Genomic DNA, 27,137 nt, shown 5'->3' on the forward strand with positions numbered 1-27,137 from the left:
AGCAGACTAAAAACACGGGCCAGTCATATGGAGTAGCCAACTGCTTTAATGCCATTTAATTCAGTGAGACACACGTCTGAAGTGCAGCAATACACTGAACACAGTTTCAGCACCAGAACACACGGTGTAGTACAGCTCTCATACCTCTGGGTCTGTGGATGTCACAGTAGAAGGGAATACTGATGTCCCAGAGATTGTCTTGCTGAAATCATTCCGGTAATGTACATCACCACACACTTCAAATCTTTCCTTCCTTCTGCTTATGACCCCAGCTGCCATTCATATGTTTAGCATCAATTTGCTAGAAATCAAACAACCCTCTTCATGTTCACATGGTCATAACCCGCACAGCAGAAGACCGCGAGCCAAATTCACCCTTGGTATAACTCAGCCAACTGGATGTAAAAAGCCTCAAAAAATGGCCTTCTTCAGTGCGGTAACATCTCAAAATCTGAGACGATTCTGATCTACATGTGGAAAGACAGAGAGTAAACAAAGCAGTTGCCTCTGAAAAAAAGAAAATCTGTATCTTTTTTCAAGTGCCAACTAGCTTATTATTGCAGTTTCCATCGTGCCAACAAAATAATAATCAACCACATGTAAATCTTCCTAGGAAACTCCCCAAGTCTTTTCTAATAGAACTACTGTAGAAAATACAGGTATGTTCTCCTGTTTCCAGTCCTCACCATCGAAATTCCGCTACAGTCACCATCCCACCCAACCTGGAGCTTGAAAAACAGCTTCCGGAGCCCCTTAGTCTCCTGGCTTGACCGCCTTGGGCCAAGAGGGAATATTTGTGCATGAAAAGCTGGACATGAGCTGGCAATGTGCACTCGCAGCCCAGAAAGCCAACAGTATCCAGGGCTGCATCAAAAGAAGTAAGGCCAGCAGGTCGAGGGAGGTGATTCTGCCCCTCTACTCCACTCTTGTGAGACCCCACCTGGAGTACTGCGTCCAGCTCTGGGGTCCCCAGTACAGGAAAGACATGGACCTGTTGGAGCGGGTCCAGAGGAGGGCTACAAAAATGATGAGAGGGATGGAACACCTCTCCTATGAGGAAAGGCTGAGACAGTTGGGGTTGTTCAGCCTGGAGAAGAGAAGGCTCCAGGGAGACCTTATTGCAGCCTTCCAGTACTTAAAGGGGGCTTATAAGAAAGATGGGGACAGACTTTTTAGCAGGCCCTGTTGCGACAGGACAAGGGGTAATGGTTTTAAACTAAAAGAGGGTAGATTTAGACTAGATACAAGGAAGACATTTTTTACAATGAGGGTGGTGAAACACTGGAACAGGTTGCCCAGAGAGGTAGTAGATGCCCCATCCCTGGAAACATTCAAGGTCAGGTTGGACGGGGCTCTGAGCAACCTGATCTAGTTGAAGATGTCCCTGGTCCTTGCAGGGAGGGGTTGGACTAGATGACCTTTAAAGGTCCCTTCCAACTCAAACTATTCTATGATTCTACGATCTGAGACCACAAATGCTGCTCATACTAATAACCAACTCTGCTAGCAGATGCGTGGCCACATCATGAAGATCACCACCTCCACATCTAGAATTTTACAGACTCTTTGTTGGGATCCTCACTGGTCTCCAGTCCATGAAAAAGCACTGAGATCTGGAAGCAGCTTTTCAGGTTAGGAATGTGAAAGCAGTATCTGAAATGTCTGCTTGCATATGCTTATCCTACAGCTAAAGAGGGACTTCTCCCTCTAGAACTGTCTTTCTAGCAGTTGTCACCAAACACTGAATTCACACACAAAATATTTATAAAATTTATCTACAATCCACACGATGCTCACGTTGCAGAACACCCCGCTACATAAATCTGTACAAATAATGAAGACATTCTGGGATGAACATCTGAAGAAGCTGCTAGAGAAAAATCTGTGTGTGCCTATCGCAGTGCCTGATCCCACCTACTTTGCAAGGCATTTTTCACAGGCATCACTCTCACTGCCCTTTGACACAGGCAATTATCTGCTCCCAATCCCGACTGACCTCACATTCCTTACCCACCTGCAACTCCCATGTAAAGATAACAGGAGTTTTCATTCCCATTAGCTTAGCCTCTTTGTTCTGGGCAAGGAAACGATATTCATAATGCCCAAACTGATTTCATTCCAGTAGAGGATTAGCTTCAATCTCTGTTGCTGTAGAACAAAAAGGCGAGCAAGAAATTACCATCAAATAATTACAATGCTTTTCACTTTACAAAGGATACCCAGAGGTTTGCAAAAAACAACCCTTTTGCTGGATTGAATCTGCAGTAAATTTCTGAGCGTGCCTCAGACACACTTAGAAAGCCTACCAAGTCCTGCAGATAAGGCCCAGGACTGAGGGTCGGAAGATGAAAGCTCTGTTGCCTGCTCTTTGCATACTTAGGCTAGTCAACATCCAAACCATAAAAAAGGGGAATAATGCTACTTCTCAGGCTTATAAATATGCTATGAGGCCAAACTCATTAGCGTTTACAAAGCACTCCTAGACTCCTTGTCTGCAAGGAGTTATACAACCATAAAGTATTATTCATGCTGTTCTAAGGCAGAAAAGTACTTATTACTGCAAATCCAGCAGTAGCTTTTCACGCACCATTAAGGTTTACTACACTGTCTTAATCTAATCATAAGCACTTCAGAACCCAGATCTGTCATTCGAAACATACAGATCAGACTTCATCATTGAATAACCAACTGGGTCAACGATATACAGCAGAGGACACACATGAACTTTTTTCCCTCATTTATCCCACACATCTACAACTGAACCATCTGTATTTTCAAAACTCCATCATTATTGGTTTTCCTGCCATCTTGTGTTATGTCTACTCAGGATTTCAACAGGTTCAAAACTCAGGTACTAGATCTGTTCGCACATTTTTAAAAAGCTGAGATGCGAAGGAGTGCAAAGTTCAGGTCTACACCTCCTCCAGCGTTTATCAAGGAAACTGGTTCCTTCAGGCAACTTTTTCTGCCCATTATTATTCTGGGATCTCCTTTGCTTGCAATTCTGAAAATGTATTCATAACTAGTGGTAGACTTGCTTTTGACTTGCTGATCAAAATACAATCTTTATAGCTCCAGGCACCATCATCAATGCTGTGCTGGAGGGAGTTCAATCCAGTTCAATGAAATCGGCTGTTAAAAATAACAGCTATCTCCCAAACCACATCTTTGGACTCATTTACTCCATCTCCTCCTTTGGGCTGCTGCTGCACCCCAACCACCCTGAGCTAGGCAGGCAACTCTTGCTGCCCACCCCTCACCCATTGTGAGGACATCTCCCCCCCAGCTCCACACAAGGGCTGCTTGAGAGCTTCACCTGAGTTTGACAGAAGTTCTCCCCTTAACTGCCCTCTTGCTCTCTACTCTCCTGCAGCAGGTCCAGGAGGTCGGCATCTCCACAGCCCCCCATGCCAGGCCACGCACTCCATGCTGCCCAGCCCTTCCCTCCAGCTCTACAGATGTTGGTTTTGACAGAATAACCCTGTCCCTTTGTGTTTGATATCGTTTTGGTTTAAATCCAGATATGAAATCTCTCATTTAAAAATAAAAGGTCAAATTCAAATATCACCATCCTTAAACATAACACAGTCAGGGAGTTTTACCCTTTAGATAACATCCCTTTTACAGGGCCAGTTCCAAGCCTTTCCCAAAAATATTGCATTTGCTTCACTTTGAACTGCCAAATAAAAAAAGGACAGCCCTCTAATTTTTATCCAAATAAGGCAGAATGAAAGGACAGGACAGCAGCTTTTCCATCGGAAACCTTCCCTGTCCAACCTGGCCAAGATGCTATAATGGGCTGAAAGGAAAAATAGAGGCCTCTCCAACAACTGCGTCAGCTGCTGTTTACGTGATCCGTTCCTCATCTTGCAGGGCTCCGAGCAGACTCGTCTCCACAGCTGTGGGATCAGAAAGCTTGTTGGACCTACGCTGTCACGGATGGAGGGCATTTACAGCTCTGCAGCGACGCTTTCTCAAGTACACAGCCCCATGGCCAAGACAATTACCTAGTCATCTCAGATACTTCCAAGAGCAAAGTCTGAATCACATTCAGAATACTTAATACTCTGAAAATGCTGAGCACCTGTCCTTTCAACAGAAGATGCCCTTCAGGTATCTCAGGCAGATCCCCAAAAACAGAGATGCTCCGGATCGCTTGCCGTTGTGCAAACTCTTGACCTGCCGCTGCAGAGCCAAAGCAGGACTGTGACCTGCACATGCCACCTCTACATACACACCCACCCTCAGCTCTCACTTGCATTAGGCAAGTGCCTTTACTTACAGAAAAAAAAACCAACAAAACACACAGAAGTGGATAAACACATAGCTTTACATTTAAGCATGGATTAAACAACATTGCTGTTTAGAGGAACGTGTTTTTAAAGAACAAATTTCCAGAGGAACTTAATTATGCTCCTAGGGTTAACAAAAGGATTTCCGTGATCCAGTTTCTCTTCCTTACTATGATGCGAGTGATGGATGTGGCTGAACACAACAATCCACTTAATCCCACAGGATCTACACCCATCATTTTAAATAATTAAATAGCATTCATTTGGGGCAATCCTTTCTCTTCCCCTCCCCACTGCTTAGCTTTACATATAGAAAACATTTAGTGTACAAGGCAAACAACAAACAGGAATATAATTAGTCCTTTCAAACGGAGATGTTGTTTAACTTAACTCACTGAAAAGAGAGAAAGCAAAAGCTCACACTGCGTGGCTAGCGGCGAAGTCATAAAATGTCACTTTTCTGAGGTTCGTACTCCAGTAATTATCTTTTATACAAAGAACAGTGACTCATAAATCTGCTTTTTCATAAAAATCCTGCACAAAAAAGTCTGCAATAAAAGAGCCCCCCCCCTTTTTTTCTTGGTCAACTTGAGGCTGAAACAAGGTTTTTATGAGCTGTGGGAGTGGAAAGTCATTAGGGTTTCAATTCCAAATGAAAATTAAGGCTTTTAACTTCCCATACTACTCATACTGACAACGTTTCATACATAATTGCCTAGAAAGAGTTACTGCGGTCTTGTCACTCTCCTAATGATTCAGTGATATGCTGACAAATAGATCCTCCCTACAAATTCCACTACACAAATGGGAATAAAAGCCAAAGGTGGTTAGAAAACATTGGGTTCACATCCAAGAGTGACTTTGATGACTTTTCAGTCAGGGCTTGTTAGGAGTTACCAAATTATCAGCATCAGAAATAGAGCAATCAAGGGATCAGGTAAGAATTTAATTGGAAAGAGGAAAGGTGTCTTCAGCAATTATGGCAAAGACACTGCTGCTTTGCAGTGACACGGGAAGCAACGTGACAACAAGGACCCGTCCACTTCACAGTCGTGGTTCTTCACCTCAGCCAAAACTGCAGTAGGCTGCCAGATAAACAGCATTTTAAATACACATATATAATATGATACTCAACTGGGCAATGCAGGTGGGATGAGCTGAAATAACAAAAAATGCTATCCCCATTCTCTGAAAGATATCGAGGTAACCTGTTGCTGTGACAGCAGCAACATCTTTCTGCACTTGTCTCTGGCTGTGGAGAGGCAAACACTGCTCTTCATCTTATTTTGCTCCTTGTCTTCTCATTTGGGAGAAGAATTATTATTTGACAAATTTCTATTTTTGACAGTTGGCTGGAGACTGTCCATACTTCATCATCCTGCGGTCCCAAGAAGTATATACAATACAGAAGGAAGCACCCCAACACATAAAGTGCTTTTATTCCAGTAAAGTTGAAACAGGATTTGAAGCAACTCCAAAACTGGGAATTAGAAATGTCTGGAGTTACTATAAAGGCTGCTCCTTCCTTGCTAGCTCATTATAACTCAAAACCTGTGTTGTTTGTTATCACTGGTATCATAGCAATGGTTAGAGGCCCCATGTGAGGTAAGGGTCTAATTCTGTTGAGCACTGTACGAGCATGTTATAAATGACCCAACGAACCACAAGAAACTTGGAGAAGACAAAGGAAATATATTATCCTAGTTGTATAAAAGGAGAACCACAGATCACATCATTTACCTAAGACTACATCAGAAAGTCATGGCACAGTGAGAAAGCACACCAAATCTGCATCCCAATCCAGTGCTTTAAGTTGCAAAACCATCCATCCTCCTTTCGTTATTTTAAAGCTTACACCTAAAACAATGCAGTCTTAACTGACCTCGTAAAAAGAGGACCCTATTTTTACAAGAGGCCAGGAGACAAGCCTGGGAGACTTCCAAATAAACTGCTCAGAATCCAGAAAGCAAATAGCTACACCAAAACCTCAAAAAGAACAACTTTCAGAAGACGGTTGAATACAGTCACACATGTGCAGCTACATCAACACGGCCTGGAGGACTGAGAGCTGCAGAAATCATTATTTTTCCTGCGGTGGAACCTGCAGCCACTCCAGAAGAGAAGATCACCACAAACAAGGCGAACATTATTGTGCTTCAAGACATCAAAGAGGAATAAATGCGCAGGCTTTAAAAACTGATCCCCATCTTTTAAGAGGTGTAACAAGCAGTTAAGAAGATGAAAAGAGAAAACACTGCAAATGTTATCAGAACTGGAAGACAGAAAGCCTGCTGCACTGGCTGAAATACTCAACTGGTTTGTAGCCTCAAAAATAAACATTACAAAGAAATGAATGCATAATTGACATAAAGCAAGCGAGTACATAGGTATACGTAACAGCAAAGGACAGGTGTATCAGCAGTCTGCACAGGAGCGAACAACTGACTGACTCCCATGCTGGGTTTGAGTTGCAATCAGGAAAACGAACAAGGGGACATTTTATCAGAGTTTTTCACAATATGCCATCTTTGTGCGATGCATGAGCTGCTGGTGAAGATCATATAACCTATAACTACATATCACATTCAACAGCAACAAGCTTTTAACTCAGTGGAAAGGGATTAAAAGCTCCGCAGATCCAAAGCATAGATCAAAGTTATATTCAGCTGCCGGGAAATATATAAATATGAGACTGCAAACCTCAGTAAGGGAGATAAGAAAAGGAAACCAGGAGGACAAAAGAATACTGTACATCACAAAAGTGCTTTAAGATTGTACATAAAAATAAGATTTTCTTAACACCTTTGTTAGGAGACGAAAAAGATTCAGCATCAACCAAAATGAGTTATTTTTTATTACTGATACTCTGCTAGCATCTGATGATGCTACTCTGGCATAAAACAGTGGACTTTTATGCAGGTTGTCCTGGAGCCATTTCTAGTAGATCCCACTAAAAACAAAAATGGGAGGAAACCAGTGAAAACATCAACATGACAATAGTAAATAGCTGCACATATATAATCAGGGGTAGTCCTCTGACTACACAAAAATCAAGCGGACTATTACCTAAATAGGCCAGATTATGTCCATTGCTGGAGATTAAAGACATTATGGATCTCCTTTGAATAAAAGACTAAAGCAAGTGTAAAGAGTCCAAGTCTTAACTCCATTCAAGTCGAACAGTGTCCCCACAGTAACTTCACTGGGCACCGAGATGTACCACACCACTGAACTGATGGCCTGATACAAAGTCACAGCCATCCTTCAAGGAGCACAGTGTCACAGGATTGGCATTTATAGGACAAGGCATTATCAATAAGTGTCACAGAGTGAATGAAATGTACCTTAGCAAGTAAAAAAGTGCAGATGAAAGATGGATGCTAATCCTCCAGAGACTGCTTAGCACTTAATGGAGAGTCGGAAACCCGGAATGCAGGTTTTAATCTTGCATTTGTGATACGCAGCAACCTGTCTTCAGATGATCCAGGATGGAAGATGTGGGGAAGGACAAACATTTTTTAAATCTAGTCAACCCCACTAGATCAGAGACTGACAGCAAGCCTCCTGCTGCATTGGTTTCCATAGAAATATTAAGCTTTGGGGACTGGAAATGCTGTAAGGCTTACTTTTTCTTCATTTCTGAAATAATGGTTTGGTTTTACTGCTCTACTTCGAGTGGTCCTTTTGCCTGCTCCTTTCCTCTCCACAGGTCTTCTGCAGCAAGAGGACAGAGCAGCGCCCACTCTGCAGCTCTCCCCGCCGCACCGAAGCGGGGCTTCCAGCACCACATGGCCTCGTTTTGTTGTCCCGGGAAGGCAGGGGGAGGTCAGAGATGGCTGCCAACCCCCCAGGCATAGGCAGCCCTGGAGCTTCCTACTGCCCTGGAGATGGTTTGAACCAGCAGCAAAGTATCTCCTCTTGTGTCCCAGCCTGAGCCTTGCTCCATCCATTTGCTTTACACACTACATTCTCCATCTCGCACAAACATTCAAATGCCGCTGACTCCCCTGCACGCCAGTGAAACCCCAGCAGCAGAGGAGTTTGGAGATAAAATGGGGGAAAGGCAGCAGCATGCAGTCCTGAGTGTCACTGCACGGAGCTGGAGGACGGAGCAACGTCTGAAGGGCTTTTCAGAGCACTCCAGCTTTGACTGAACTAATTCTGCCAGCAAGCTGGGGTTGACACAACCACACAAGACAGCTAGCGTGTCACTCCTGCAACTGCAGTTTACAGCTGGCGAAAGCCCTGATGCCATAAGCCCCGCACTCGCTGCCAGTGCTCCCTCCACTACAGACACCACGGCCCTCTCCCACCACACCCACCTAGGCGAACAGGAGACGTCCTGTCCTACAAGCCTGTAGGAGAAGCCCATGCAGACAACGAGATAATTCACATCAGATTTAGGATCGCTTCAACCTCACTGCAAGATCCCTGAAGTGGAGGGTCTACAGTCACTTGCTAAGCCAGGCGACACGGCCGCAATACTGACAGCACTTAGCACAGTGCTCTGGAGTGCCCCAGTCTCAATCTAACCTATAAATAACCTGTAATCTACTTCACAAGGACTATCTTTCCACAAAGACCCTTTGCAGGAGAGTCCCTGAGCAAGATGAACATTTGGCACCACCATTGCTCAGAGACATAAGAAGTCAGTACAAGCAATGAGCTTCCCGAGAGGGGCAAATACCAAGGCAAGAAACAATTTAAGAGAAGGAAGAGTACACATATGCCTGTATGCACGGGGACCGAAGTAACCTGGCATAAACCATCTCGGCCGAGACATGAGTCACTAGAAAAGTGTTCAAAATAACCTGTACAGCAGCCTTCAATTGCCATGGTGATAAATGTTTCCTAATGCCTAAGAGCAGCTGAGTCCTGAACTCCACGCACCTCATTCACTAACAAAAGCGCTCATTATATTGAAAAAAAAAAAATCACAAATGAATTGTGGCCATTTTAAGCCCTCCTCAGATCAAGGGCTGATTTACACACTCTTGTTTCAATGGGGAGTACTGTGCTCACATCACTGTTAATTCAGAAGACGGAGCTGGCTTGCTTTTTGCTTCACAATTCAGTAGGCAAGGGGAAGATAGATTCTCTGAGACAGTGTTACTTTTTCTGCCAGGAGTTATCTATTTGCAGAAGTGGGTCAACTTTCTCTTGGTGGACATGTTAGAGTGCGAGTGCCTAGCAGCACTGCCTGCGAATTTCTGCCCGCTCCGTGTGCGGAGAAACCTCTGCACATAACTATTTATGGCAGCCAAGTGTTTCATGAATTGCAGCAAGTTAACCACAAGGGGATGATGACATTTGGCGACAGGGCAGGATGAATTCTGGCTGGCAAGACAAAAAGTCAGGTTAAAAATACAGAATGCAGAAGCAAACCCAGCCAGTCGCTGCTAATTTGCAGGAATACTGGATGTGCAGCCCCCAAACCTTCCCTGTTCCAGACGAGCAGCGTCATGTGTTTTGCAGTGGGATGCATTAAGGCCTGAGTGTGAGCGTGGAAAGAACTTCAGCCTTCCTGAGGTCAAGTGTTTTAAGTGTATTTTAAATGGGCTTGTAAATTTTTTCATTTGCCTCACTCCACACCTTCTGATGTATACCAGACATTTTTGGCAGTTTAAGCACCTCACCTCCATCGTGCCTACCAGTGAGATCAGCCATTGTCCATCCTTTCTCTCCCAGAGCATCTCCAAAGGGCAGCCCCAGTACAGAAGGATGCCGCAGGGGCAGCCTGAGGGGACTATATCAGCAGACCCTGCCACGGATATGTCTATGTGAGATGCAAGCAAGGCCACAGCTATGCTGGGACAGATAAAAAGCCCAGTGCCTCCCAGGGTGGGCCTCCAGTATGACCCAGGTTGCATGGATGTGGTCAGCCTTGTCCCCACAAAAGCATTAACCCTCGAGCTTTCAGATGCAACGCTTCTGTTAGTGTTAGCGTTCATGCCCCTCATCTCCGCACACACACCGAGTGTAACACCTGCCAAGGCTGCATTTTGGGTTCCCATGCCTGCCACTTAATTAGATCACCATCTAATTCGATCCTCAGCTTTATTTGATGAAATGCCTCCAGAGGACCAAATCATTTACATGTAACCAACACAGTTTATTCCCCTTATTTTGATTGCTTTTGACAAGTGTAAGTGGATAAGTCCGTCAAAGGCCCATAGAAAATTGCCTTTTAATCAATACAAGTTTTTTCCTTCAACAGGACAGCTGAGAACAAGATCTCTCTATAGAAAATTGAAAGAGGAAAACAAAATTAGAACACACTACTATGGAGAATATATTTCCAGATATGGCCCAATTTTAGTACCTAGTTTAAGCATCTTGAGCCTTGTTTTCAGGGACACCAGCTACCCTGAAATTCAGGAGCTTAGTGGGCTAGCACACAGGCAGTGCCCCAGTAAGAAGGCAGGAGCAGGCAATGACAAAGATGCCTCAAGTGGAGCACTCCACTGAAGCCCCTTGGATGAGTGGCCAACGACTACTAGCTACAAGAAACTCAAGCTGTACCCTTAGCGCCTGAGACCTCAGCATTGATAAGCCTATCAGCAGAACTCATTGAACTTACAGAAGAGATGGAAACAGGTGTTTCTACAGGGGTCTTACATCTAGCGTACGAGCCCAGGGCAGGTTTCCCGGCTTAATCACAAGGAACCTGGACGTAGCAGCCTACACCTCCAAAAATACCGACAAGTTAAATATGGCAGTATCAAAAAAAGAAAAGTTAAAGCAATGTTCAGAGGATGAAAAGTGCTCTTGATATAAGAAAGATATTAATTGATCAAGTAGCCGAACCTCTGCTTAAGCATGGCAGGGGCCACTGAGCTCTGACAGGTCTCCATCACAGAGAACAGGGCTTTCTCTGAGCCAGGCTGCTGTGCCCAGGCAGTGTGGGGACTGCAAGGGGTGACATCTGACAGCTACTGAGAAAGGCAATTTCCTCTCTTTCATCAGGGCTAGCACAGCTGCACTGGAAGCGCGGACAATGGTCACCACAACACCTCGAATAGGACTGATCTCACCTGACTTTAGATGGTTACATATGAACTAGCCATCCAGGCTGCCTTCCCATCAGCAGGGAGAAAGCACAATTAGCGTACAACTCTTCTCCCTCTAAAGCAGACATAGTTGACATAAATCATGACACCAACGTGCCTTTCTCCACATGGCCGATAAAGGAAGCCCAAGGGGATGCAGATGTTGAAGTCTGTATTGGAGATATCTCAAATTAAATGGGATGAACCTCACCCTTTGCTTCTGCCCTGCATCTTCTCGTCTCAAAGGCCTCATTAATACGTCATAGTAAATAATATGTATATTGATTATAAAGACGCTAATAAAAACAAAGGACTTTGGCCTAAAGGGTGTGTGAAGAAGAGGAGAAATAAGTACAGGGTAGCTGCACATCCGATCAATACCAACCCACAGGGAACAGCCATTTCTCTTTGCCACCATTTTAGCTGTAATATATCGTACCCTCTAGGTAAATATGTGGACATTTACAAGTGCGAATCAATAGAAGCAGAGATCTTCCCACTCCCTCACCCGGAGAGACCATTCTTCTTCCATTGGAGCAGACAACAGCAAGAGGCCATAGATTAACGTCTCTGCTACTACAGGCTATCTGCCATATCCCCGGCTTTCTTCTGGGCCTCTCTGACCATTTTTTAAGTGTTGATGCTTTTAATAATTAAAAAAAAAAAGCAAAACAAAACAACTGTTCACATTGATAAAGAAATGCATTAACATTTTACCCAACTGGAATAAAGCAAATGCCCATTTTGGGAAGTCAGAGCAAACAGCTTCAGTGGAAGGTGAAGGAGAAGTTCTGACAACAATATTCAGTCGATGCGGGGAAAAAAATTAAAGCCTGAAAGCTCTGCCTGCATGCACAGGATTTTGTCCCAGGCACATCACCAGCTAGCGAGTCTGTATGCCTCCACACTTGCAGATGGATAAACAGTTGTCCCAGTGAGATCTAGATAAGGCTAAAACCAGTGGAAGCCGTTGCCCTGGCCTCAGGGACCTTCAAGTCACTCCTCCCAATGTTCCCACATACCTCACAGTCCAGGGACATATCCAGTGGTACCTGAAGGTTTTTTCATTCCCCCAGGTCATGTTAATATCACCCAACCTGGCTGTCTTTTTTTTTTATTCAGTTTTTTTCAGAAACTTTATTCTGGCAGGAACCAGGCGGTAGCAATGGCCATCGCTCCAACGGGGTTGCCTAAAGCTGGATGGGCAGGAAGACTACGTACGCCCACAGAGACTCCCACCGTGCATACAAAGGAAAGCCAAAGCACTCACAAGCACAACACAGCGACTGTGCCTCCATTCTGTCATGGATCTGTGGGTAAATTATGGGAACTGTGGCATATCACTCAACACGGATGCAGCTGGCCAGTTCCCATCACGTAACTTGGAGATGCCCCTGTCCCGCAGCCCAGGTCCCAGCTCACACATGGAGAATGGAAACATCATTTACTTTCAGCCCGAGCAGACTTCCTCAGCAGAACATCCAGAGCTGTGTAAGATTACGTGTGTGACCTAATATTAGCTGTTTTCACACTATCAGTTATACTTATTACCTTATCTTCCATAAGTGGATAATTAATCATACCATTCCAGGTAACAGCTTCCAAAAAGCCAGTTTATAAAAGTAAACAGACTTCAGAAAAGTGAAGGGAAGGTGGATCACAGGTTGGTTTGTTTTTTTATTTTTTAAACTTGCACCATTTATACTGAATTCACATTACAAAACTAGAGTTCATGACCTCACATTGGGGTGGGTCACTGGGGCCCATAAATCAACTGGTTTACCAACTCACTTCCAAAGGACTGCTGAAGAGAAAATGAGAAATATTTAATCCACCTTTGCTCGCTAAGATTTCATTAAAAAGCTACCTCCCTAGGAGCGCTTAACAGCCACCACACTCTTGACTGCTTTAGAAAAGCACTAAACAAGTGAAGCAGTCCTGCTTAATACCTAGAAAAGCAGAGCACCACATGAAGCCCCACTGATACCACTAGCAGGGGCAGCACATTTCAGGACTTTCCAGCTTTTCCATATACAAAAGTGCTCTAGCAAGCAGCTCACCATGCCTTGCCCTCACCAGTTGTCCAAGGCTTCTGCTGTGTTCTTACTATAGATGCTAAATTCTGCCCTGCATCCATTTGAGATCCCCCTCCGCCCTCTGTAAGAAAGTATACGAGAGCTGTTCATTGCCATATTAGTTGAGCTGGCTGGGCAGTTTCTGCTTTACCCACCAGTTAGTTATCCAGTGTTTTAAAGACATGAGACAACAGCAAACCAGACTGAAGTTTGCAACCTAAAAATGAAAGGCCACACTTTCTCCTCCTCCTCCCTTACGTTTTATCCCAGGGGAAAAAAAAACATTAGGAAAAAGAGTATAAAAAGGCTGAGATCTAAGCTGCATGCATGGAATGCAGAGACGGCACCAGGAGACATGGAAGGATGCTCGCTGCCAGGGCTGCTGCGTGACAGCTCCACCACCCACTTGACTCCTGCGTTTATTTTTCACGTTCACCTGCCCTGCTCTTCCACATTGTCACAGGCTTAACAGAATTGCCGCTTGGTCCCAGGCAAGCCCCCTCCCAGACTTCTTGCTGTCAGTCAAAAAAGGGGCCTGATAAGCTTTGCATTTGCATATGTATTGAGAGGCATTTCCAAAGGCACACTCAGGGAAATGGCCTTGCTGAATACCGATGCTATCTGAGAATGACAACTATTCAAGTCATTTTACAGCTTCACTACCTAAGTGGAGAGATCAGGCTTGTTTGCATCTTTACAAGGATTATTAGCTTTAAAAGTGCTGATCATATCTGTCCCACCCTCAGAAACGAAGCCGGCAGGTTCACAGCAAAGAGCTAGCTTCAGTGCTTCCCACAGAGACCATCTTCCACAGGCACTCCAAAAGGAGAAGTCACTAAAACCTAAGGTTACGTCCAAGATGCTTGAGCCCATACTCCTCCTTTCTATACAGGAGCAGGAGAAAGGGTGCAGAGGCACACATCGAAGCATACGTGTGCAGATGCTCTGCCACCCCTCCCTACACTTACCCTACATAGGGTAGGGCATGAGACTCTGCTCTCAGTCCCCTCCGAATGATGTTGCTGGGCACCGTCCTGCACACAGCATTTGAAGATGGCAATGAGGACTGAGCTCTGCCAGCAGAGACGTTCCTCTTCATGCAGACAGGGATGACTTGAATCCCGTGCGAAGAATCCCACGGTGCCTCACACCAGGTTTAAGGGACAGCTCCGAGGCCATGGTGGTGTCCCATATGCACAAGAGCCCTGGGTTAACAGGAATGAATTCAACTGGCTTTGTCCTAGTCAGCTGTCAATACCTAAAAGGGATGTGGTCTAAGGTTCACAAACCAGAACTGCAAGGCCCTTCTGTCCCAAAACAGTAACGGCATATTCAGTATCTGCCAAGTGCTCTCCGGGCCTCTGTGCAGAGCAATCAATGCTTTATGAAAATAAAGTCAAGTCACATCAGGAGCAGAAGCTATCTGCAGCTTTACAAACTCCATACTTCTGATTTACGCAGCACTAGGACAGAGAGAGAGAGAGAAAAACAACAAACATTTAAGATGCTTGCTGTACCCTGCAACATCTGGTGACTGGATCACCCTTGAAACCAGCAATCCCTGTCTACTGGGTGAGGTGGCCAGAACATCTCCAGCTGTGAGTGGAGACACACAGCTGTGACAACAGGACTGTACATGGCAAATTCATGAACTTGAGAACCGGGCTGATGGTGCTGCTTGCCCTCAGATCTCTTGGGTCATAAGGACTTGCCATAACTCACCAAAAAAAGGACCAGCACTCCCTAGTCCCACCAGGACCACCAAAAGCTCTGGGAGCTGAAGGCACAGTTATCTGGTAAACACATCCACTGCTGACACCAGTCGGAGCCAACCTCTGGGGCTGCAGCCCCATCTCTGTGCTTGGAGGAGGGGAAAGGGTACCCCAACCAGAAAATAGTCCTCTCTGGTTGGAAAAGAGGATTAAGAACATTAAAAGGAGTCTTATATAAAACAATTAATCAGATTGGTGCCTGGTTTGATTCCTATTGAACCCTCCTGGCCAAACTACTTCTTCTAGAAGTCAAGTATTTGGTCTTGTTGGTTTCAAAAGCGAAAAAAAGCTCCATTTTAAAGACACTCCAATATTATTATTTTACTGCCTGATCACTATTAGACAACAGGAGAAACTTTGCTTGAATACAAACTGTCAGAGGAGGCTTGGCACGATTTCACAGTGGAGCTTGCTTCTAACTTTAATGACTAGGCTGAACAAAATTGTGAGTACAGCGTCCCTTCGAGAGCAATCTCTTCTCTACAAACAAACCTCCTGTTTCTGAAGCGGAGCAGGGGAACCGGGGGAAGCCGATCTGCACCTCTCCAAAACCGCTGAGCATGCCAGAGCCAGCCTGCCCTGAGAGCCCAGGGAGCTAACAGGTGATGCTCTGTGGGGCAGACCTGCACTTTCATCAGATGCTTCCAAAATCTCATCCAGGCTCTTTATCAATCTTACCAAACTAGCAAATAAACAAGCCAAACGTAAACCAAAATATTTAAAGGGGGGAGAGAGAGAGAGAGAGAGAGGAGGAAGAGGTGGAAAAATCAGTGTTTATTTAACCCTGAAAACTCAGGCTGGTTCTTGTCAAAAAACCCCAAAACAAACAAACAAACCAAAACACCAACCCTCCAGATAAAAAAGGCTCCAACCCTGAGCCCCAGACACCGATAACCCAGTCAAGGAGCACCACCACCACCACCCCCCAGCAGAGAGGTGCCCCTCCCCGGCCCCCGGGGCTGCTCTTCCAAAGAGGTCACCGAGGATGGGCAGGGGTGGGGATGGCGAGGACTCCCCTCCCCTGGCATCCCTCACCCCATTGCCAAGGGGGACCGGACCTGCCAAGGGGAGGTGGCGCAGGGCAGGGCCGGCGGCACGTGCTGCCGGCGGGGCTCGGAGGGGGGAGAGGCTCACCGTTGAGGCCGTTGGGGATGCTCCGGTGGTGAAGGGGCGCGGACAGGTCATCCATAGACCTCCGCATGGCCCCGGCCTTGCTGTCGCCGGCTTTCTGGTGGTGGAGGTGGTGGTGATGGTGGTCGGGGCTGCCCGCGCTGCCCGTGCTGGAGGTGCTGCTCCCGTCCCCCACGTCCCGGGTGGCCGAGCCGCCGTTGAGGTTGGTCAGGCTGGCCTGGCTGTCGATGGAGCTCCGCGAGCCGGCCCCGCTCCGCTCCTCGTCCAGCATGAGCACCATCTCCTTCAGCTCCACGTTCTCCCGCAGGAGGGTCTCCTGCCTCGCCTCCAGGTCCTTCAGCTTCTGCTGGTACATGCCCACCTCCTTCCACATCACGCTGGCCGTGTGCCTCCCGAAGCGCTGCCATTCCCTCGACAGCTTCTTGCCTTTCTGCCGGTCGTCGTCCAAGAAGCAGCAGAGCTCCCTCAGCTCCTGGTTGTCATCCTGCAACTTCTGGTTCACCTCCTTCAGCCCGCGGATCTCGTGCAGGTGGAGCTGCAGCCGCCGGTTCACGTCCTTCATTAAGTTGCCGTGTTCCACCATTAAGTTCATCTTTTCATTCTCCACTTTCCTCAGTCTCTTCACCAGCTCTTCCTTGCTCCACCTCAGCATCTCCTCTTCCGAAATTTTGCTCAGGTCTTCTTTAGACCCTTCCAGGGAATTTTTTGCCATCATCTGTGCCTAGGCAGCGTTTGCGCTCACACGGTAACAAATGGTTCGGGTTATTCGGATTATTTTGTTCGCCTGATTTTCTGGGACTAAAATTCACTGCAGCATCTCGGGGAAGAAATATTATAGTTCTCGGCAGGGCGCTGGACAAGGAAGAAGAGCAACGCCGGACTGGAATATCTGCTCCCCCACAGACCCCATAATAATAATTAAAAAAACACCAACGGGGGGGGGGAGGGAAAAAAAGGCGCCCCCCCAAGGGGGCTGGGGGCGGCAAGGAGCTGGGAGCTAAGCGCTGCCCCCCTCCAAGCGAAGCCTCCGCAGAGGATCGGCCAACTTACCCCGGGCAAAACAACTACGCGACGGCCGGCCCCCACCCCCGTTCCCGGGCGCTCCGTCCACTTGTCCTCCCGCCCCCCCGCCGCTCGCCGCTCCCTGCCGCTCCTCGCCGCGGAAGACCGGGCACCGCGCACCCGCCGCCGCGGCCGCTGCCTCGCTCCGCCGCAGCTCGCCCGCAGCCCCGCGGCGACGTGGGGCCGAGCCCGGCGCGGCGGCGGCCGATGCCGGTGCGGCGCTGCCGAGGAGCGGTGGGGGAGCCGGCGCCTTCCCGGAACGGCTCAGCCCTCGAGAGGCAGGGAGGGAGGGAGGGAGGGAGGGAGGAGGCGGGCGGCAGCGCCGGGGCTGGTCCCACCTCCTGCTGGGCAGGGAGGCGCGGCCCTGCCCCAGCCGAGCCGAGCGGCGGCGAAGGAGAGCCGGCTGCTGGCGGCGGAGCGGAGGGGCGCGGAACGGAGCCGAGCCGAGCGCCGCCCTCCCCCGCCACCCCGTTGGCTGCCGGGCTGGGCGCTGGCCGGGCCCCGGTGCGCCGCGCCCCGCCGCCGGCTCGGGTTACCGGAGCCGCGGCCGCCGCAGCCAATGCGGGGCCGCCTGGCGCCTTCAAACGGCAGGTACAAAGGGACGGGGCCGCTCGCTCGCTCCCTCCCTCCTTCCCTCCGCCCGCCCGCTCGCTTTGCCATGCCATGCCGTGCCCTGCCCTGCCCTGCCCGCCGCAGCCGGGGCCGGCTCACCGCTGCCCCCCCACCACCCCCCGGGGTCTTCCACCCCTCTTGTTGCCTTTTTTTTGTGTTGGTTTTTCCTTTTTTTAAAGAAAAACTGCCGGAGGGAGCACCAGCCCGGGGAAGGGTGGGGTTGGACAGGCAGGAAAACGCGCCCGCCGGGCGGCCCGGGGAAGCGGCGCCGGAGCGGCCCCGGCCCCGCTCTCGCCAGGCGCGGGGAGGGACCCGGAGCCGCGGGCGGCCGGCTCGGGCCGGGAGCGGAGTGGGATTTCCCGGGGGATCTCCGCTGCTGCCGCCCTCCCTCCACGGGCTTTGTCACCGGGGCCCGGCCCCGCTCTGCTCTGCCCGGCTGTCCGCCCTCCGCCTGAAGCGGCCGCCTTTGTCCCCGGGTCCCTCCTGCCTCGGTCGGAGCCTGCAGGTTGAAGGAGCCGGCTCCAGCATCCCTGCCACCTCTCTGCTCCTGGGGCCGGCATATTCCTTCAGAACTCAGAGGTGCAGGAGGAAACTGCCCTGAAGACGCACATCCGCTTATTCCTCGGTAAAATCTGCCCAGGTCCTGGTGGTCCTTACTGTCAGGAGCAGGTGTGCCAGCATCACTTCTGCGCACATCAGACAGAACCCAGTAACGGGTACAGAAAGTTCATAAGTGGATTTCCTAGGCAACCTGTAGGCAGATTTCCTATATCCTTGCATCATATCCCCTGACTTTTAGTCTAATGCACTTTCCTTGGGCTATGCTGTCTCTCTGTAGGCTGCTTTTGGCCAGTGTCGCATTGTAAAAATGAAAGAAGCACCAGGACAGAGCAGTGCTGCCAGCTATTTCCTGCATGAGTATCCTTAAAAAGCCCTAGGGAATCGCCAGCTTTGTGTTCCTGAGGAACCCCTGTAAATTATTTGACTCCAGGGTTAACCCAGTGCAACCTCAGGTCTCTGACCATACTGGAAAGCTGGTCGAGACACCCTCTAGCTATAAAGAAACATCAAATCCGATGCCAGAGCATGGGATGCAGAGCAGATGGCCTGTGCATGGAGGGAACATCGGAACAGAGAGGGATGGAGGATTGCAACTTCTGCCTTTTGGTGTTATCATCCTAAGTCTCAGTCAGTAAAGCTGCAGTTTCCTGGATATTTTTCTGCACCAGTCTGTGCTCCTGGGTTTCTGAGCCCAGATACACCCTCGGCAAACTAAGACAGACAACTACCTGTTCCCTGCTGAGGCAGAACAGCAGGACTTCCCTGCTCCTGGGGGAGTTCATCCCCTTCATGGGTGCTGTTGGCCCTTCTCTTCTCCCAAAATAGCTTTTATCCCTTTATTGTCAAAAGGGTAAGAGAAGCTTAGGACAGAGCACGGACACTAGTTCACTTCATGTGGGATTTGTAGGTGATGGATCCCTGGTAATACTCCGCACAGCCACGAAGATGTGAAGAGGACAATTCTCCCCTAGCACATCCCCACACCAGGGTAGTTCCCTAGAGAGGAGGCAATCATGTTGTGTGAGCCAGCAGTGAGGTCTGTTTGCTCCCTTCAGAGGGGATCGCTCCGCGTAGGTAAAGCAGGGGCCACCCGGGACCAGCTATGCTCTGACCTGGGTGCCCACCTCGGTGGCAGCTCTCCAGAAGGTGCAGTCCTGGCCGTGGCCGGTCAGCCCCTCCTGAGGTTGCCACCTCAGCAGCAGAGTCAGCCCTTAGGATATGGAAACCAGCAGGTGTCTGTGCCGACAGGTCACACTGCTCCTGGGGTCTAGGACCCCTCTGACAGGTCCCAGACAGGCCACGGCCAGCATGGTGTGTGATCAGGCTGTGCCCCATCTCCTGCTTCTCACCACCCTGAGCCAGGTCACCAGAAGGTAGGACCCTCTGTAATGGGGCACGCTGCCACTGCTCGTGGCTGCATCGTGTCTTGAAGGCACCCAGGCATTTTCTGAGCCAAGCCTTTTATTTACAAGGCTTTAATCACATCCTTCCCCACAGGAAGCAGAAAGTGCTTCTCCCAGACCCTCCCAAGCGCTGATCTGACTAGCAGATCCCCGGCCGGTGGCTGGGGGAAGGAGGAGCAGAGCAGGGGAACCCTGCAGAGCAATTGTTCATCGCTGGCCAAAGTCAACAGAGGAGGAGAAGCCTCCAGCAGCTGCACAACAGACACAGGTGCAGCTACGCCGTGGTGGTACCCGGCCCGGGCAGTGTATTGCTGGGCCTCCCTGATGTTTGCTTCATCATTTTCCCAAGAAAAGCTGTTTTTTGTAGGTGAAACCTTTCAAAGTTTGAGCTTTATTGATGCTTTTGCAGAGACTGAGCCCAGCAGACGGGGGGGGCTCCTCAGAGGAAGCGAGGAGATTATTAATATCCACAGAGGAAGTCCCTGTGATGATTAAGACTTGCTTTCAGTACTCGGTGGGTATGTCTGTGCTTTCGGAAATGTTAATGGCACAGATCCACCCTGCCGCGATCCACAAGGGGTTTGCTGTCATTCTGGAGCCCAGGTGGCCGTTGAAGCATGGTGACCTGCTGTGCTTGGGCATCCGGAGGCCTGTATGCTCTGGAGGTGGCATCAAAGCTGCCAGGTGTCCAGATGGCGTCTGGTCCTGACAAGTACCCAGTGAAGGACACCTCCATTAGCAACGAAGAGAGCGGGATGGGGTCAGTGGGTTTGAGTGAGCGAGACCTGAATTGAGTGGACACCATGCATCTTCCCTTCAAGGTGGAACTTGCATTGCAGTAGAGGAAAATCCCTTCGTCTTGGAAAAGCAAGGCAGCAGTGCCAGAGCAGAGGGGCGAAGCTTGGAGGTATCAGAAGGTGTCTGTCGCCTAGATCATCTGTGAGCACAGTGGAACTGAGGGCTGGCATGAGGTAGGTTTTAAGGGCTTTGATACCTTGGAGGGAAAGGACTAGGTCAGTGCACAATTTTATGATCAATAGCAAACCCAGTGCTGCAATAAGATTTTTAATCAACACAAATAATATATCACATCAGAGTACTTTTGATGGGTTTGTGATTTTAGTTTTAGTGAACAAACCCCATTCCCTGGTGTTGTTCAGAAAGCGTTATTATTTCTTCATGCCGATTTAAGATGAAGTGTAGGAGAAGCTGGTAAACAACACGCTACGGATTCGCTTTTGTTACATCTGGTCATGGGGCATTCTGCAAGCTGCCAGTGAAAAGCACTTTTAATATTCATGTCATCTTAAGCTTTTGATGTCCATGTAAGGCAGCATCAAAGTCTATCCCTTGCATTGAATCAAATGGACACTTCCACCCTCTTCAGTCAGGACTGAAATTTTAAAGTGAATTATAGCACGATAAGAATTTTAGAAAAAAAACAACCTACTGGGTAAAATTGCTCTTGATGTTAACTCCTAAACTCAGCAGGTGACACAAAGAATGAATTTGGTCCCTGATGATAGAACACAGCGATACACAGCCTTATTGAAGTCTTACCAAAGCATTCCCTCTACAGGGCTACGTTAGTATTACAGAAGACACCACCACAACTCAGATCTGTGGTACCGCTTCCCTGCCCCCGAGAGAGGTGGCTCTCCCAAAGCCCACTCATCAGGTGTGGGAGTGGGCGGAGGGGCAGGAGGAATCCCAGTGAGACTCTCCCAGGACCTTGCTTTTCCAAGGCAGCCTAGGAAGTACGCACCGCTGCATGTGCATCAAGGCCATGCTCCAGTTTACATGCGCTGAGGACCCATCTCGTAAAACATGTGCTCCATGAATCATTTACATGGGTTATAAATCCTTTGTGGCATTAGTATTTTCTCATAAATCAGCGCCAAGGACTAATCCTTGATTAATGTTTTGAAATACACCATCTAGATTGCAACAGTGGGAGCTCTGTTTTGCGCAACAAAGCTGTGCGATAACAAAAAATGTGCAATCCTCCTAATCTCTGCTATCAAGATGGGTACCTCGCTTCTAGCCTGATTAAGCAGTATTTTCAGCCAGAATATTTTTCCAGGTAGCAGCTACCTGAAGAACTGTCATGCGTCATTCTTCCTTCTTTTCCCAGATCAGCTGAACCTTCCTGTCAAAAGCCTTCATCCCTCCATTTGCCCATCTGGCTGAGCTATGAGGAAAAAGCAGTCTCTTAGAAGATTATGCAGCACTCCTTAATGCTGCCTTCTGGCAATATAACTGGGCCATCCAGTTCATTCACTCTCCTTATGAAAGTAGTATGTTTTAGTGGAAGGTTTCATCTTGTGTCCCCAAAGCCTTTTTATTTTGTGCCCTGAAACTGCTAGTAAAATTCTAAAATGCACCAACTTGTTTGAAAGCCTTCAGGATATTCAGAGAAGAATTATGGTTGTGACCAGCAAACTCTCTGCCATGCCAGAAAAACAGGTCCTCCAAAAGGCGTAAGAAGTAGCCTCTAAACTCTGCTACAAAGAGCAGCATCCAAACTGGAGACCAGGGGAGATGGAGAGCTGGTCCTTGAAGGACGGCATGGGAGGTGTGTCTGCTCAAAGTGTGCTTTAAACTATAGCTATTTTCCAGTCCCATTTCAAAGTGTCCTGCACTCACCCAAGAGATCCGCATTCACATGTTGGGTCCAGATCTGCTCTGTGCAGGCAGCCTTACAGGGCTGTCGGAGCAATACCAAGTCAGATCTCTTGTTTTAGTGGCAGCTACAGAGTAGGCATACACAGTATGTTTGAGTCAAGTAGAAAAAGCCCATAAAAATCCCCTCAGCCACAGTGTTCACCAAAACTTCATTTTCATGGAAGTTTCTAACCATTTCTTGCAACGCAATGGAGTTGTTTTCCCTCATCCCTAATCTGTGTGTTGGTAAAGGACTGGAAGCTAAATCCTAAGAAGCAATAGGCATATGCTGCTCCTAGCTGGGAGCTGCAGGTGATTGACACTTCCCAAACTTATACATAATAGCTAGAGCAAAAATTTCACTGCTAGTTTAGTGTGTGGTGGGGATCCAACTTCATTGTGCAGTCAGAAGGCTGCATACAATATCAGAGCGATTTTTTTCAAGTATTAAGAAAAATCCCCAAACTCCTCTTACAACGTTTGAATCACCAGGATCTCCAAGTGCCTGTGAGCTGAGGCCATGTGCTGGTGAGCTGAGTCACCTCCTCCACCATCATCTACCCAAAGAGGAGTGCCACTGAGACCTTGAATCCAAGTGTGTGTCAAGAAATAAAAATTTGATGAAACTTCTTCTGAATAGGTAAGAAATCAGTCAGTAAGCAGGAATAGGGAGGCAGGCGGAGTGGACCAGAGCACTGGCCCCTGTATTATCTCTGCCAGTGGCAAATACCAGATGCTTATGAGAATACTGTGAAAAACCTGCCCATAGGGTGAGTTTCCTCCTCTCTGCCATCTGGTACTGCTGGGCTTCTTCCCAGAAGCATTAAGGTTTACATCCCTTCCAAAAATATTTACCGTCCTATCTAACGTGGGAAGAAGGCCAGAGATAGCTTGATAAGTCTTTGCCTTTTGTAAATACTCCTTTATAAACACAGGTGATCGAACAAATAGGTGGCAGAAATGGAAGGTAAGGTTTTATGTTTGTCTCGGTGTCACTAAACTGCACCCCTCAGTTACCCTGACATCGGGGTACCCCGTTGAGGGCAAATTTTGCCCTGAGTTACATGCAGAGCTCACAGGAGGGGGCTCTGTGTATCTGGGGGCAGAACTTGGTTCCCGCAGCCTGGAGGTACTTGCAGGAGGTTGTTTTGCAAGACAAAAACACTCCCAGGTTTTAGTTGCGTCTTTCCTGGGTGCGCAGCGCCCACCCGATGCACAAGGCCCAAGAAGCTCCAGGGATTTAGACCTGCATCATTTAAGCCACTGGTGACTTAAACACTGGCTTTGCCAAGAATATATTCATACTACATGAGGTTTTTTTTCTCTCACTGCCTCTATTTGTGTTTTCCTTACGACTCTGACAACCCCTTGCAGATGTTTTGGGTGAGGCAGAGTGAGTGCTGTTCCATGTGTGACAACAAATTTAGACCAGTTTTAACTGAATTATCTTTGTCATCATTGGTTAAAAACAGAAGAAAAATTAACACAAGGATGGAAAAATATCAGCGCTGTTCCCAGGGAGCGTTCACTTTCATTGCGAGTGGTTGTAGCCCGATCAGCCTCCAAGCTTGGCAGGTTGGCCCCGAGCAGCCCGAGCTCTGGGGGATGCAGCAGCCCCCCAGGCTCTTCTGGGCTCCCCTGCTGCTGCTCCACTCCACGTGCATCCTCCTTTTCCCTGGCACAGCTCTGTGCTTGGCCTTGGCACTGGTGGCTACAGAACAGACACCTTGCTATTCAAGCAGACGAGGCCATTGGTATTAGCAGCATGAGGTCGATGAAACCTGAGCAGTTCTGCAATAGAGAAAATAGACGATGTTACACTATCCACCGTCTTCGTTATACTCTTATTTCTCGTTTCCAAATGAATAAATGACCTCTTAGATGTATTGCTGCACCAGGGACATACAAATACCCGATTTTATACTATAAGCTAGGCCTGTTGGTACCCTTCACTCAGTGGTACAGTGTATTTTCTGCTTGCAAGACAACAGTGCTGCTGAGGACCTAATTTTGCCTTTTATAGCTCACTGAAGCCACTGGGATTTTATAGCAGATGAGAAAGGAGAGTCATGCCCTAAAATGCTGACGCCACTTCTATATATCATAGACATATCTGAGTAATTCATAGTGTCAAGCAGCACAAGTTAAAGGAACAGTGGCATAAGTGACAACATCCAGTTTTAGTACCTCCTACGCAAAAATAAAAACTACAAATTTCTTTCTTACGCAAAAAACATCATCAGTCTTTCCAAGGAAGAACTACAATAGTGTTACAAGATGTGGGGTGATACACCAAACACGAGGATTTCCTTGCAATCAGACACATTACCCTTTACTTTTGCCTTGTGTGGCATTTGAAACAAAATGAAATTGGACCCAGACTGGAAAAAGGGACAATGCATCCTTCCCGCACGCTCATTCTAACGCAGAGAGGTTGCAGAAAACCCTGGGTTGCTGTCGCAGGTCTTCAGGCTATGGCTCACTTTCTGTTCCTGATAATGACTGCCTTTCAAAACAAAGTCCAAAGCAAAGGCTGGAGATAAGCTGTTTATGGTGCTGGTGCATCAGAGATCCTTGAACTCTGAGGATGTTTTGGATCGAAGCCAGACTCACGTTCTTCCAAACGGCCCTCATCGTCACACCAAACTGAATGAGGGAAAGCCCTCCGGGAAATCACGCTTGCAATTCAGATATAAATGTAGCACTTCCAGCTCATCTCTTCTTGCACATGTGAAAATAAGAAATCCCCTGGAGTCTGCAGATCTGTTTTCTACTCTACACTTCACACCCCTTAGCTTGGACCGGTGAGCCTTGCTGGGTCTGATATTTCGGGCTGGGTGCTGGGGAAGGGATGCATTGCGAACGCTGACACCTTGCCAGCTGCGTGGCTTGGGGCTGGGGACTGCGTGATGTGCATCTGCAAACTTGAACCAAGCAGGAAGGTGGTGTCATTTTAGACCTCCTAACCAGTGCTCCTCTCAGTCAATACACCGACTGGCTCACCCAAAATCCCCTCCCTGGCCCGGGTGGCTGCAGCAGGTCCTGGTGGCAGGTGACTCTGCTGACTCTCTGCATTCTGCCCATGTCCGCAGCCGCTGCTGGACAGGGACACCGTTACCAACGGGGATGCTATCTGAATACCAAGTGGAGGCAGGACACCACACTCTCCCAGCCAGAGCCAGGGGGAAGCCCAGGTGGCGGCGGGGTAATCGGATTGCCATGGCGAGGCTTGGCACCTTCCCCAGCACGGCACTGCCTGTCGTTAAATTTCCTGTGCCCCTGTCACCAGCATGATGCCGCTTGGCGTTGCCTTCCCCCCTGGTTCTGTGGGTCACAGCAGCACTGGTCTGGCTTGGGCTTTTCCCTCCAGCAAGCAGGTTGCCATGCCTTTGTGTTCGCTGCTCATTCTCTGCTGGGTGGTTGTTTACCTCCGCTCCGAACCCTCCCCTCTCGCCGACCTGCATTATTGTCCGTGGCAATCCTCATTGCTGCAGAAGTAAAACTCTGAAAGTGAGGAATTAATTGCCTGAGGGCTCTGATCATTTTTAACGGTGCGGAGATAATTTGTCAGACCCAGGAACCATTCTAGCACTGAGCAGCCGGAGCAGCAAAGATCCTCATCTTTATGATCTTATTTTTAGTCTCTTCCCTTCGTTTCCAGAGCAGACAAACTTCAGGATTCACATTTTGGGTACAACTTGCATTTTGCTCTGCAGATACTACTTTAAACCATGATGTACATTGATTTTGATAGCATGCATGATGTACCAGGCTTAATTGATCAGTTCTCCTTGCACATTTGAGCTTATTTGCCGTACTCCCTGCTTTGCCTTCATTAGAAGTGAATGTAACGCTCAGGAAAGTTTCCAGAATTGACAACTCCAGAAACCGGAGTTCCAGCTGAACAGAGCGAATCAAAGCAAATTTATTACGCCCATGTGCTCCCTGCAGTTTAACCCCATGTCCTTTAGGTCGGCCTTATTGCTGGGATCACCAACAGCACCGCCCGTGAGGACCAGCCCTAGGGGTGAGGTTGCTCTGGTCTGGTCACCTGCCCGTTAAAGTGTGCAGTGGCTTGAACAACCCTGCCGGTGCTTCCAGCTGGGCCCGGCGGACTTCTGCTCTCTGCTGACTGATGTAACTGGTCTGCTACTGAGCTGGGCTGGCCTTCAACCGGTGGCTCAAGAGTAGAAAATATGGCAGCGTGGTGGCAAATGGTGTAGTGCCAACAAGGGAGTAGCACGCGTTGCCACCAGCAAAAGATTGGATCCAGTCTGTCCATAAAGCTTCCAAAGCTTTATCTTAACAGTGCTTATTTTAATAAGTCTAACTTTGGATATTTGATTGCAGAAACAGTCCCAAGCAATGAATTTCTCTGTGTCAAGAGAAATAGTAGTTACTGCTGTACATGGTACTTCTGTTTTGTTTGCAGTTGAGAGACCTGCAGAGGACAGTGAAGGAGAGAGGCTGTGGAAAAGGGAGTTTTCATGCTACCTGAACTGGGAGGCACATTTCC

At 48.2% G+C, this 27,137-nt stretch overlaps 1 protein-coding gene across 1 annotated transcript in view; it reads right to left on the bottom strand.

The window, feature by feature from the left end:
• CCDC85C (coiled-coil domain containing 85C) overlaps nucleotides 1–17,195 on the bottom strand; it is a 113,279-nt gene extending 96,084 nt beyond the window's left edge. Inside the window, exon 1 of the mRNA XM_050896932.1 lies at nucleotides 16,323–17,195. Within this exon, the coding sequence (XP_050752889.1) occupies nucleotides 16,323–17,034 (712 nt within the window). The 5' untranslated portion in view covers nucleotides 17,035–17,195. The remainder of the gene's footprint in view (nucleotides 1–16,322) is intronic.
• Nucleotides 17,196–27,137: the final 9,942 nt, after the last annotated feature.

This window comes from Gymnogyps californianus, chromosome 5, assembly GCF_018139145.2.
Source record: "Gymnogyps californianus isolate 813 chromosome 5, ASM1813914v2, whole genome shotgun sequence".
NCBI lineage: Eukaryota > Metazoa > Chordata > Aves > Accipitriformes > Cathartidae > Gymnogyps > Gymnogyps californianus.